The 14,380-nt window shown below is 31.9% G+C and overlaps 3 protein-coding genes across 4 annotated transcripts; 2 read left to right on the top strand and 1 right to left on the bottom strand.

Annotated features, from left to right (window-relative positions):
- Nucleotides 1,308-2,710, top strand: LOC109360351. The gene is made up of 2 exons (XM_019605209.1): nt 1,308-1,950; nt 2,022-2,710. The coding sequence occupies exons 1-2, from the start codon at nt 1,308-1,310 to the stop codon at nt 2,708-2,710; spliced, it is 1,332 nt and encodes a 443-aa protein (XP_019460754.1).
- LOC109354360 (chaperone protein dnaJ 49-like) lies at nt 6,211-9,698 on the bottom strand. Of its 2 annotated transcripts, XM_019596822.1 has the most exons (3): nt 9,536-9,698; nt 8,318-9,446; nt 6,211-6,627 (listed from the first exon to the last, which is right to left on the bottom strand). In XM_019596822.1, the coding sequence occupies exon 2, from the start codon at nt 9,421-9,423 to the stop codon at nt 8,332-8,334; it is 1,092 nt and encodes a 363-aa protein (XP_019452367.1). In that variant the 5' UTR covers nt 9,424-9,446; nt 9,536-9,698; the 3' UTR covers nt 6,211-6,627; nt 8,318-8,331. The 2 variants fall into 2 exon arrangements, with proteins under 2 accessions (XP_019452367.1, XP_019452359.1); XM_019596814.1 differs by lacking the exon at nt 6,211-6,627 and having other exon boundaries at nt 8,003-9,446; nt 9,536-9,697.
- LOC109354354 (ribosome biogenesis regulatory protein homolog) lies at nt 11,124-13,974 on the top strand. Its single transcript, XM_019596800.1, has 7 exons — nt 11,124-11,435; nt 11,518-11,569; nt 11,685-11,813; nt 12,438-12,555; nt 13,214-13,397; nt 13,511-13,627; nt 13,717-13,974. Exons 1-7 carry the CDS (start codon nt 11,181-11,183, stop codon nt 13,870-13,872), a joined length of 1,011 nt encoding a protein of 336 aa, XP_019452345.1. The 5' UTR covers nt 11,124-11,180; the 3' UTR covers nt 13,873-13,974.

Below are 14,380 nucleotides of genomic sequence, written 5' to 3'. Positions count from 1 at the left end.
TAATGCAACTCTCACAATATACTAGGATGCTTCCCATTATAGTTGGGCTGCCACTATTAGTTTAACCTTAAACAATTGATATTTCATCAACATCATTTGAAAATAAATAAATTCGTCATAATTGTTACATTGTATTTTTTATTTTAAATAGAACAATTAAGAGACAAAATGTGTTTGTGCAAATTTTTTTGTTTAATTATTTAGTAGTTCCACGAAATATATTTGATATTATTCTGAATGATAATAGGTAATAGAAAAAATATCGTCAAATCTTTATTTATTCTAATACTAAACAATTAAATGAAAAACTCATAAAAGAAATAATATCATTTCCTACTTGGATGGAGACATATTTAATATCAGCAAAAAAAATAAAACAAATCATACAAAAATCTTTATCCCCTAGTTGGATAAAGATAGACTTAGTATTATGCTGATATTCTTAGAGTTTATTTATTTAATGAACTGTTTTGAGATTAATGTTAGTAATATGTACAGGGCTTAATATTATATGTTTTGTATTGCCTATCATCATTCATTAAAAGTGTTTGAAAGTTAAGATAAGAATTTAATTGATATATATTAGAAGTATTTGAACATTTATATTAATATCATTAAAAATTAAAGTTTGAAGAAAAAATCAGCTGCAGTTTCTCTATACGCGACTATGTGAGTTAGCACAGATTTGTAATAATAATAATAATAAGAGGGATATGAGAGACAAGGTGAGGGGTAGAGAAATAGAGTTTTTATTTGTATTTATAAAATGAATATATTATAGATTTTTAATAATCTCATTGTCATCAAATACTGGCCGAGATTTTCTCCTCAATAGGAGCATTAGATTGGCGGGTTTGATACGATTATAAAATTTTAATTATGAGATAAGACTAATTTAAGATTACAATTAACTTTTAAATTGTAGTTTAGTTTGGAGAGGGGTGTTCAAATTAAAGGGATTTGTTATAGATCGGAAAAAAAAGTTTAAAATATTAAATTCTACTAATATTATTAGGAATGATTATAGCTAATATAAAATTCATAAGATTAAATCCTTATTTATATTAATACTAATCCAAAGGATGAAAAAGTTATAAAAAAGTAAACCTCAATCCCTATTTCGATGAAGATACATTTAAAATTTATCCCTAATTGAATAGATTATCATGATAATATCTTACTAATTATTTTATTTTATCTCTCATGATTTGTTTTGATATGTTTTGAGGTTAATGTTGGTAATATAAATAGGGGTTAGTCTTATAAGTTTTGTATTAGCAATTTCATCTTTAATTATTTTACTCTATATGGAGCTTGTAGAGACTAGTCAGTGGCCTGAGCTGAGTGAAGATTTGTTGCACGAGATTGGGAAGCTTCTTCATTCCTATGATGACTATTATCGACTTCGTATGGTATGCAAAGAATGGAATAAAGTGTTGCCACAAATTCCAAATCATCCATGGTTGGTGCTTCCTTTTGATGACAAGGCTATTGAAACTCGTGTTGCAGAAGAGAAGATCTATTATGTGAAATTGCCTGAATTGCATACTAGCAAGTTACGTGGATCTTGTTTTGGATGGTTAATGGTTGTTGAATTTGATGGCACATTGCGTATGTTAAATCCATTCACTAGGAAGCATAAGGAACTCCCACCAATCTCTACTTTCCCTGATATAGTTGAGTATAATCCTGATCGAGAAAAGCCATACACTATTAAGGACTTTAAGTTTTTTAATGAAGATGGCAATAATTCTTATAGTGAGGAGGATGATGATGATGAAGATGATGATGCACACTCTTATGATGATCCTAATGCGGATTCTTATGATGAGGCTGATGATTCTAACGAGGATTCTTATGATGAGGATGATAATTCTAATGAGGGTGATGATGATCCCAACGAAGATGATGATCGTAATGATAGTTATATTTGTCCTGGAAGTACTTATGGTACTATATACATTTCAAAAAAATTCATGCAAATGATGCAAGTTAAAAAATCATTATATCATCTTCCCCAGATGATGACTACAAACAAGAGGACTTCATGGCCATTGCTATATATGGGCAATACAATAGATTGGCCTTTTGTAAACGAGGAGATAACAAGTGGACAGACATTCCAAAATCTCAAAAAGATGATGTCGACGCTGACTATGATTATGAAGATGTCATATTTCATCAAGGTAAGATTTACGTTATCGATAGCTTTACCAAAATATTTGAATATGACATAAAAACCTCTAGTACACCACTTGGGAGGATCATTGAAATTCCGAAACCACACGATCTTTCTTTTCTGGCAACTAATTGGAAATTTGCATATTTGATTGGATGTCTTGATGGTGGTCTACTCATGGTGGTAAGACATATAAATTTCTATCGAGTTCTAGTTCAGAATGTTGGATTCAATAGCCCCAAATTTGACATATATAAGCTGGAGAAAGGAGCAAAGCAATGGTCAAGGGTTTTTGACTTGAAAAACTATGCGTTGTTAATCGGATTTAATTTATCTGTTTTGATGTCAGCCAACATTTTTCCAAATGGTTGGGAGAATCGTGTTCACTACACAGATAATGTATTGCCCTCTCAATTCTTCAAATCTGTAGGTGGTTATGACATAGGTGTGTTTAACTTGGAGGATGGAAAGTCCACTCTGCTATTTCCAGACATAACTGTACTATCTTCTCCTCCAATTTGGTTAGTTTAGTTTTCTTTAATAATGTAGGAGAAAGAATGATATGCTCTTAGTTCATTTTGTTTTTCTATTAAATCGTTATTATATTTGTTTGTTACGTTATTTTGTCTATGTTCAATCTTATGCATCACATCAAATTATATGTGTTCAAAGTATTTTAGCTTCATTCCACCTTTGAAGTGATGATCCTTAAGATATGCAAATTGCTTATTGAGCTAGACTACATTACTATCAAAATAGGAATTAGATAGAGTAGGATAATAAAATCAAACTACATACATATAGAAATGCTGAAAATTCACAACGTTACAATAACATTAACAATCAAAATCTTTTCTTTGACAAAAGATTTCATTTTAGAAAGAAAGGGAAATGCATAAATGGAGAATAAGAAATACCCACAAAACTGAAGACACAAATCATCGCATGAGAGCTTCAAATCCTTTTGCATATGTAAAAACTAGTAATTGCAATACATGTATGGATGTCTATAATAGATAAAAAATTACATTTATATTTATGAACTTAATAAAATAGGCAATGGAAATTATTCCCTTTATAGAGGTTGAGGGCTTGAAGTAGCTTTTTTACATACCTTGTTTAATAAATATGACCATTTTAGCAATAATGCTTTAATATATGTTATATGAATAATAAACAACTTAAAAATGCAAATAAATAGAGTACTAGGCTCATTAAGTTGTATCAATGTTACACACTTATCCAGTTCAAAAAAGGCATATAAAAAAGGTCTCCAAGATTCAAATATTTTAATATGTGTAGTGTAACATTCTTGTGTAAGAAAGCAAGGACCCTATGGTTGGCAAGGGATGTTGCAAACTGATGATACTCACAAATTATATATTTCAGTAGTATAGTTTTAAATTGTTTTTTTTTTATTCCCCCTTCATCTATATTTGTTGTTATGTGTAATACTTTTTATGTTTGTTTTTAAACTACATCCCAAAAATTGTCATTTACAATTTTACATTACTATACTTCTAAGTTCATATTTTTTCTTCTTCAGGGGTTTGTATGATGATGATAATAATAAATAATTAGAATTCTGTGAAAACAATACTTGAAATAGCATATTATGCCCTCTGTACAAATAACTGGCAAGAAAATGGTACAGACTGCAATGTTGTGTGCAAATAGTTTGTTCAGGAGAGAGAAAATTAGTACAAGTGCATGGTGCACATATGTTATTCCACGAAGTGTGTCACTCTATGTGTTATCGTTTGTTATTAGTTGAAAAATTATATTGAAATTAAAATTTTAATAATTAATTATTTTTTTAACATATACAAACATTTTTATGGGACATCAGATGTCTAGACCCGTGCAGTGTGTGCAATTGTGGTCTATATGACCTTTTGTCTCTTTGTCTCTTACCTCCTAACTAACAAAAAGCGCACAAACCGTTAAGAACCTTCTTCTCTTCCTTTCTTCTCTTCCACTTTTTCTCTTCATTTCCAATGGCAAACAATGTTTCAATAGTGTGTGAACTGTAATAACAATTTACATAGCACAGATGCTATGAAATCTCACTCTTTAGCTAAGCACAATCTTCTTTCATTTTTCTGTGAGCACTGCATGAACTGTTTCAGCAATCTTTGTTCTGTTTTACAGCACCAAATTTCTGAATGTCAAATGTACAAGAACCCACAAGGGAAGAAAGGAAGAAGATCGAGGAAGAATAAGAGGCATCATTAATACAACAATTTCATATATTTCTGCATTACATTTTCAATAATAAGTAGTTTTCCTTATAAGTTACTGTTTGTTGCACAGTGTTTTCTTACAGTTTCATATATTTCTGCATTACAATTTCAATGATAAGTAGTTTTCCTTATACGTTAGTGTTTGATCTGTTTCTTAATGAGAAATATATGGTATGTTAGTTTTATATTTGGTTCTTCCATGATTATTGCTTGTCTTCTTCCCTCTTTTGGTTTCTTGTTTATGGGTAGTTTATGAATATTGGTTTCTTTTAATGGTCTTCCGGGTTTTTCCTTCTTTTTCCTTTTTTCACCCTTTTAGGTTGGTTATTTCTGTTAAGTTAGTTTCCTTTTGGTTTGTTTATAAAGCTTTTTCTTCTCCATGATTCAGATCTTTCAGTATATGTAGTGTAACATTCTTGTGTAAGAAAGCAAGGATACTTGAAAGAGCATAGTAAGGATAAAATATGTTGTGTGTACAATTGTGGTGTATATAGACCTTTTGTCTCTTTAGCCTAACAAAAAGCACAAAAACTGTTAAAATCTTCTTCTTTCCTTTCCTCACTTCACTTTTTCTCTTCATTTTCAATGACAGCCAACGTTTCAATCCAGTGTGTGAACTGTAAGAACAATTTTCATAGCCTTTTGTTTATGCTCCTTAATCAAAAAAATGGTGTTGTTTCTATTGTCTTAAATTATAATACCTTATTATCAATTTATGGGTTTAGAACAACTGAAGCAAAGCATAGATTAATTAATAATCTCGATCTAGTTTTTATCATAATAATAATAATAAAGTAAACTATTATTCTGAAATAAATTTTAGTCCTCTTAGTTTCTTAAGTAATATTCAACCATATTCTTTTGTAAATATAAATATACATTGTTGCATCATTTTTCTTATCATATATATATATATATATATATATATATTATTTTCCAATATATATACATATATGAATTCTTTTCTAGTGGCCTATATGTCAAAGGGATTCTATATTCGATTCTAAAATATTTTTTTGTAATTTATGTGTTTCTCATATAATTAAACAAATCTTTGTTAAGACTTTGGATTATTATTTTTTGAGTACTGTATACACTTATTTTTCCCCAACTATATAAAAAAGTTAAAGCCTTTAATGAAGAAATGCAAGGTGAGACTGAATTAGTATTAGAATAATAGGATAATCAGGTCAAAAGTAAAAAATGTGTTGGCTAAAATAATAATAACATGTTTAGCTAAATAAATAATAAATGTGTTGGTCAAATTATCATGTAATCACACTCTTTAACCAATAGCCACAAAATAATTTCACAGTCACCATCCCAACACCAACATTAGAATTTTGAATATTTAAAATATTAATCTAAACCCTCTTGTGAGACTTTTTATTCAGTAAGAAACCTCATGGATTTCAAATTAACTACAAAATATTGATATAAGGATTGAGAAATCCATACAATATTCCTATTTGGGTGTGTGGAAATCATTTTCCTCTGTTTATAAAAAATAAACATAAGGCATTGGCTCCAATAGGAATGTTCTATTTTCACTTTTCAAATAACAGTCACCTGGATCTTTTTGATGAATACACAGATAATCCTTTGAAGCTACCTAGTAGAGCAATTTCCCATATTTTGGATGAATTAGTTAAGATGAGAAAGATGACAGATATTTTAAGAGGACTAAGTTTTTTAGGCAAACTTCACCTAACAACTAAATCTAAGTGATTAGCAAGTGGTCATTTTGACATTTGTATAAAATATTCATGAATGATATTTGAGTACAAGTTTACAAATAAAATTTATTCATAATTTTTTATCTCTATTTTTTTGTGATTTTTTAATCTCATGTCAATCACATCATGAGTGTAAATACCATACCCAAAGTCTATGGTAGTGTACATGTTAGCAGCATACAACTAGAATGATATTCATTCCTCAAAGATGGGAAATGGTAACACCCAACTCAAAGATATAGTATCCTATCACTAATGCATGAAGGCATATAATTGAATGCTACCAGTCATCCTTTCATAAATAATGAAATTAAGATAATAAACATAACTGCATGATGTCTCCATTCTTTGTTGTATCCGGATATATGAATCTTCTAGTACACGCCAAAATGTTTACAATGCTTTACTAACCTCCATCTTCTCCATCACCCAAGAGAATATTATTTGAATATCTTGCTTCTTCTTCACACTGGATAAATTAAAAACAACCAAGCATAATAACTTCAGTTAACTGATAACTTCACAATTTCTTATAATCAAACCCACAAGATAAAACACATTAACACACAAGAGGAACATCTTTTCCAAGCTAAATGAATCAAATCAAAGCCATGCACACTCAGCAAAGAAAACATGAGTTAGCTGGGCCAACACAAAATCTACCTTCTAGGCCAACACAAAATCTACCTTCTAGGCCATGACAGACCAACCAGTAGCACAGATCAACTTAACATTCATGAATGGAATCCAAGCCATGCTTCAACAAAATACAAGCACTCTAATGGTGCAATGCTTGTTTAGCCACATGTCCTTAGTTTTTTTTAAATAAATAAATATGTATTTAGTTTTTGCTTATCAAATAAAGAATCTTATTCACTACCCGCTTGGAATGGACAATCTTAATGTAGATTTTCTAATGACAATCATGTGGATGAGAGAGAAGACATAAAGGTTATAACAAAATCATAAATTTCAACTGAGTCCATCAATATATCTCTTATGTATAAGACATTTTTTACATGAAAATGTCTTGAGAAAAGCCATGTGAGAGGATCTGTTTCCCTAATGAAATGAGTAGTATCAATTATGCTTCCCTACCTCAGTCAGACAACAGTACCAACCACAAGAGAACACAGCTAGATAACTATCTCTTAAAATTATAAATGTTCGTCATGTAGTCAAAACTCTAACATCAATAATTTCACCTAATAGTCCATATATTGTTTAGCACCCTTCTACATTTTTTAGATGGAAAAGGATGGAAGTTTAATCCAACCAATCTAATTTCCCCTCCCTCAGCCAAACCATGCTTAGCTAAAAGTCCTTAACCTCTCATCCGTTCCTACTATCTTAATGCCAACAGTTCCACTGAACCATTTTTATTAATACTGGACCGATCATCAAACCGATTAGAGTACTGGTATAGCTGTTCAAACTGGTGGCTCCCTAATTAAACCGCATACCGACAAAATATACATATACAATATATTGACATTAATGTTTAAAAATCAATAAAAAACCAATAATTTTTTTATTTTCATTGAAAAATTAATTTTTAATAAAACGCGGTCGGTATGGCCAGTACGGTACAATTGGAAACCGGCCAGTATGACCAATCTTGGCCAATTTTGACCGGTAGGATTGCATGACAAGTATAATTATTGTACTGTACATGTATTGGGACCGGTTTACCGGTTGAACCGACCAGCACGAACCGGTTTTTACAACACTGCATTGAACAACAATACAAAAACACCAGGAACATGCAACACTAAACCACCCAAATTTTGGGCATTATAACATCAACACATCATTACTTGTTAACTCCACTCAGTCCACTGATATCGATATGATACTGCATATGGCAGTGGAATCTCATTAAACATGAGGTAAAAGTTTAGTCAGCAGTAAAGTTTTCAATGTAATGTCCAATTCAATATATAATCATGAGTACATGTCAAATGTATACAAACAAATTACTCGTTAAATAACAAACTAATAGTGTTTGGTGCACAATCAAATATTTATTGCATGGCTCCAAATAACTTATTTAAAATGCTTCATAATTCATATTTGACTGAAAACTAATTATACATTTTCTATAATCATCACAAGCAAGTAAAGCTACAGCAGCATGAAAGGCAAGATAAAAATTGGACCTTGATTGAACCTATCAGTTGACGGAACTAAACTTCCGAAGCATGTCACAATGTGGTGTTTCCTGGATATATCCCCACTGGCGACGCTGCACCTCAAGCCGACAATTCTGTCGAAGAATGCCAATGTATTCCCTCTCAACCCTATCCTCAATTGATGTGCGTTCAGGACGATGTGGCGGATAATCCTCATCAAACTTGCTTGACTTAACATAGTAGTTAACACCCTGTGGGGTAGTAAAGCGGTGTTCATATGGATAAGACCGGGAAAGTGAATAGATAGGTTCGGAAGATGGTAAAAAGTTCAAAAGCAGAACAAGGAGAACCGGAAGCAACTGGATTAGAGCTCTAACATTGAAGCCACCAGAGCCATGTTCAGCAGCACCTTGCCTTGGACCCATATTATGACCAAAACTGAAGCCACCAAAGTTTGTTGCTGCAGGAGCCATCCCACCAAAGAAATTCCTAAATATTTCCTCAGCATCAACATCACCCTGATAAAACCCATGATGGTGGTGGTGGTGGTGATGACCTCGGGTCCTAGTCGCGCGTGCCTCGAAAACAGATTCATCCTCTCCAGAAAGACCATATTTTTTCCGACTCTCTTCATCACTGAGACACTGAAATGCCTTAGACACTGACTTAAACGCCTCCTCTGCACCCGGGGCTTTATTCTTATCAGGATGAACCTTCAGAGAGAGTTTTCTATATGCTTTTCTAACATCCTCCACTGAGCAACTCTTCTCCAACCCTAAAATCTCATAGTAATTCTTCTTCCTCCTAATCTCTCTAACAACCGCAACTTGCTCCTCCGTATACGTAACCGATGACGACGAAGAATCAGTTGTAGCAGAAGCCCTACGTCTGATAGAGGATTGATCGGACTGTTTGGGTGAAGAAGCACCAGAACGTGTGTTAGGGGTTGCTGAAGCGGTTTGAAAAGTTGAATCATCGTTTTCTAAACTCGAAAAAAGATGATCGAGGGGCAAAGCTGGATCGAGACGGCGAGCTTTGGTGAGAAACTTGAGAGCGCGAGTGCGATCTCCTGATTCTAATGCTTTTTTCCCAATATTGAAACATTTCAATGCATCGTCCTTGTTCCCATCCATTTTATTTGCAAATTCAAATAGATCTATCAATCGAAACGCATAATCAGGAATTATAATCGATTCAGGAAATAGGGAAATCTTGAATTCCAAAAGTAAAGAGATTGGGACTTACCGGTGTAGATGGAATCACAATACGAGCGTTGAATAGTTGATTTGCGTTGTGTGTGGGGGTAAGACGAAAATTCACGAAATTAGGGTTTCGTGGTTATTGTTCTTCATTATCTGAAATTAGATCTTGGAAAAGTTTGTAGCAATCACTGTTAGAAAAATACTGTGGATTTATCATTAAAAATATAAATAAAATGTTAGGAGTTAATTACCCGAATACAATAGCATAAGGGAGGATGGTTGTTGGAATGTGTAGACGTGTATCAAAAAAGATGATTAGTTTCTTAATTTATATGATTTTCCCGATATTTCACTAATTAGGCATAAAATAATATAAGCATAAATTATTGTATTTTATTGTAAGTCAATATTATATAAACTATAAGAATATTAACGATTGTTGGTGGGTTTAGAAATGTAATACATTCGTTATAATATCAAATTTGAGGCTGAATGTTTAAAAGATTGATTACTAAAGGTAGTATTTATTAGGATGGTATAACTTCATGCCTAGTAGAAAGATTAATTTCTTATTTATAAAATATTTAAGTTTTATTTTTAAAGAAAGGAAATTCCCAATCTTATATAAAACAATATGAATTTAATAGAAAAATAACCATCTTAGCTCAAAAAATAATTATCTATCTATACTATATATAAAGCCAAAACTTGAAATAACTTCATTTATGGTGTAATTTTCATTTCCTATATTGCCCTTAATATTATTTAATTTTTACAAAAAAACTATATAATCCTAAGCAACTACCACCAATACATTAATTAACCACATATCTCACCTTAAATTTAACATTATCATAAACACAAAAAGTATAATATAAAATACACCGAACACAACAAATACATTTTAATTCAAAAAAATGAAATATATAAAAATTGAATATGTAGTATCACAAAATATTCACCGGCAGGCACGTGTACACACTAATAAATATAAAGGTCATTTTATTCCCTTGAAAGCTTACATAAAACTATAAACGGAAAAAATAGTAAGAAATAAATAGAAATGTTATACGAAATTAATGGTGTGGAGGTATCATGACAGAGAAAAAGATAGGTAAAATATAAAGGATGATCTGAAAAAACATAGATATATAAGTATTGATTTGGATACGATAAAGAGTTTAAAATCTATGCACTGTCAGTATAAAGTTTTTTACGCACATCATCTACCGTTGATTTGTATTACTTTTGTATGAGAGTCAATGATAATTAACATATGAATGATGGAAGATTGACTGACAATATAAAAAATACTTACACTGTCAATGTATACATATTAAATTACCATGTATTCATGTTTGACTCACATAGTCAATTTTCAACTTTATTGAGAATAAAGTTAGAAAAATTTTCAACTAAGTTTTGAAAGTTCATAATCATCGATTTTAAAAAAAATTAATGCTTTAAATTTATAAGTAGATCTAAACTATTAAATTTTCATAAAATTGATGGTCGAGAAAAATATTTTGATTTTGTTTTGAATTGGATGGTTTGAATCAGACCGGACCAAGAAACGTTGGGGGCCCAAGATCAAAGCATTAAGCGAACTAGGGTTCGCTCCGAAGTGCATTCCCTCGTTTACTACAATTTTCTCTTTCTTTCTTCCTTTCTTCCGAAGCACCATAGATATGGCGACGGAAGAGGAGAAGCAGTTTCAGTTTGATATTGATCTCGGTAACTTAATGGCATTCGACCCTCATCATAATTTCTCTTCTTATGGTTCAACTTCAAGGGTGGAGCTTGTAAAACAGTGTTTAATTAAAGGAACTGAACTAGTTCAATCAATCGCTGATTCTCTTTTCTCTTTGCCTTCAATTGAAGATATTGATGGACCCCTTCTCAAGCTTCCTCCTCCTATAACTAAATTGCCCCGACAAAAACATGTATATCTCTTTTCTATTACATTCTTTTCTTCTCTTTATTATAATCTCATTATTACTTAACTTTTTCTATCGTTGTTTTCAGCTCCCTGTGCCTAAACCTCCTACTAAATGGGAAGCTTTTGCACAAAAGAAAGGTACTTTACACTAACCCCACGTGTTTTTTATGCTTGTTAACTAAGAGGGATGAGTTGTTTCGACATTTTTCGGGTACATGTTTTGTATTTTTAACTAGATATGTTGTTTTTGCAGGCATACAGATTCGGAAGAAAGACAAGGTTGTATATGATGAACAATCTGGAACATGGAAACGTAGATTTGGTTATGATCGGGCAAATGATGAAGAAGCTATACCTATTATTGAGGCTAAACCTACTGATGGTAAATTTATTAGCTGTTCCTTTCATTATGCTAATCTTAATTAATTAACAGAACTGTTAGTTGTGATGGGATAAGAGTTTAATTTTAAATAGTTCATGGCAAACCTTGTATGGACAGAATACAAATGAGAAGAAAATTTGAGTTAGAGTATCACGGGTCCTTTTGAAGATCCAAAGTATAGGGTGGAACCATTTAAATAAATGATATATCAGGTCGGTGCAAAATGATTAATCATAAGATATAGCTGAGCTTATGCTTTTCTAAGAGTAGTATATTTTGGATCTATTGGAGTACCTGATTGTTAGGACTTTTAAAATGGAAATTTTACTTAACTCTGCAATTTGGAAATGAGTATTCTTATGGATAATAATGTGGACCATGTTAGATAGTTAGGTATTGCTAAGTTTATATGTACCCCTTTGAGTCATTTATGAGTGTTATTGAAACCTCTTGTGCTTGGTGCTGTCATTCATATTTTGTAATTTCTATCTTTTACTTCTGGTGTAGAAAGGGTCCCTACTCCTCATGTTAGTTCACATTTACATGGGCACACATTATTTCTGGCACTGATAAAAGCTATGAAGATGGTATATCAGTAATAATAATACTATGTCATTTTTGCAGATCCAGCGGAGGACCCTTTTGCCAAAAGAAGAGATGATAAGAAGAAAAGGGTTGAAAAGAATGAGAGAAATCAACTACAGAACTTGAAAGAAGCTGCCAAATTTGGCGCTTTACCAAGGTTTTTCACTTGCCTTTATCCTATTAGGATTGAAGCTTATGGAGAATGGGAATTTACCTACTTATATTTGTTATTATCCATCTGAAAATTTATTATAGGTTCATAGTTACATGTGTAATTTCTTTCATCGATCATTGACTGATATCTTGTATTGTAAGTGAGGTGGATTGACTGATCATCGATCATTGATTTGATATCTTGTATTGTAAGTGAGAATGGGAATTTATTACCTACTTTCTTTCGTCAATTATCCTTGATTGACTGGTTTCTCGCAACAGTCCCCCCTACCTATTTTCACCAGTCCTTTTCATTTTCATGCTATCTTAAATTTCATTCTCCACTCCCCTGTACTTAGTTCAGACCAACCTTTTTTGTTGAGGAATTTTCTTGTTACATGCTCAAATGCCCTAACTACATACGTTTACCCGTTGATGGTGTTACATTTGCTATTTGCGCCACCTTAACTTATATGAGATGTCATCATTAGTAGATTTAATTGTCTTTTCTCTGTCCTTCCTGGTGTTTGGTAATGTCCCCACTCCCTAGGCACCACCAAAATGTATATCTATAATTCTATATTCTTCTTCTTTTCCTTTCATGTATGTACGCATTCCGGATTTCTTTGCTTGTTATGAAAGCTGAATAAATTTCTATGCAGCCATATTCAGCTGGCTGCTACTGCTTTGCCTATAACCGGAACCCAAGCAGCACCTAAGAAATTTACCAAGGATGAACTAGGTAATGTAGCTGGAATGGCAGCAACCGCAACAGCCAGTGGTGGGAAATTTGACAGGAAATTGCCAGGTGAAAAGGCTCCACAACATAAAGGAAAATATCGAAAGGTTGTGCACTATGCTCTTTTAGTAATCATTTTCATTGACCCATGTAATTATATATAGAAACACTCATCTTTTATTAATTTGGCTAGTCTTTCCTTTGTTTTGTTGTTATCTAGTTCTTGCCGGTTGTGGGTCAAGGAACCGGGATAGGATCACTAGAGAAGGAGCAAACCGAAAAAGTATTGAACAAGATTATGTCGAAGAATTCCCATGACATACTCAATGTTAGCAAGGTACAGTAAAGTCATCTATGACCTTGATTTCAAAATTTACAAAGTTTTCTTCACTTTTCTTTTTCTAAATTGTGTTTTCTGTATTTTAGGCTGTCACAATGCACAATGTGAAGAGAGAGAAAAAACGTAAGTATGATAATAAAAGGAACAATTCAGTAACTGAAGGCAAATTGAAAACTCAGAAGAAGTCTTTTAAAAAGGGTGATTCCAAGAAGGGCAGCAACAAAGTAAAAGAAACAAAGTAGTTTAGATTTTTACAAAGGTGGTAGTTTTTTTGAAGACCTACTTTACTTACTGCCTTAAAGTTTTGTAGACGATTATTTAATCTAGCAATTGCTATGTTTCAATTATTATTTATGCATATCAGGTTATCAAAACTCATTTCTTGTAATTTCTCTAATCAACTTAAATGATGATGATTGAATATAATATGGTTCACAGCAGGCATATTCATGTTGAGTACTTCCTGTTTAGAATTTACAAGGAGGATGATCAAGAGCAAGAGAACTACCCCATATAGATAGCAGAAGTTTCTAATGTTAAATGTCTCAGAGGCATCCCTAATAATATAAACTAGAGGAAATATATATTTTATATCTTATCAGTTTAGTCCTTCAAAAAAAAAATTTAAAATGGTTTCCAAAAATTTTAAATGTGAGTCAAATTAGTCTTTACCAAGTGTTATAAAATATATTAAAAAGTTTTTTATTTTATGAAAGACTAAACTGATAAGATCAAAAAATATAAATGATT

This window comes from Lupinus angustifolius, chromosome LG01 (assembly GCF_001865875.1).
Source record: "Lupinus angustifolius cultivar Tanjil chromosome LG01, LupAngTanjil_v1.0, whole genome shotgun sequence".
Classification (NCBI taxonomy): domain Eukaryota; kingdom Viridiplantae; phylum Streptophyta; class Magnoliopsida; order Fabales; family Fabaceae; genus Lupinus; species Lupinus angustifolius.
Note: the sequence above shows the minus strand (reverse complement) of the source record. Positions and strands in the feature narration are given on the sequence as shown.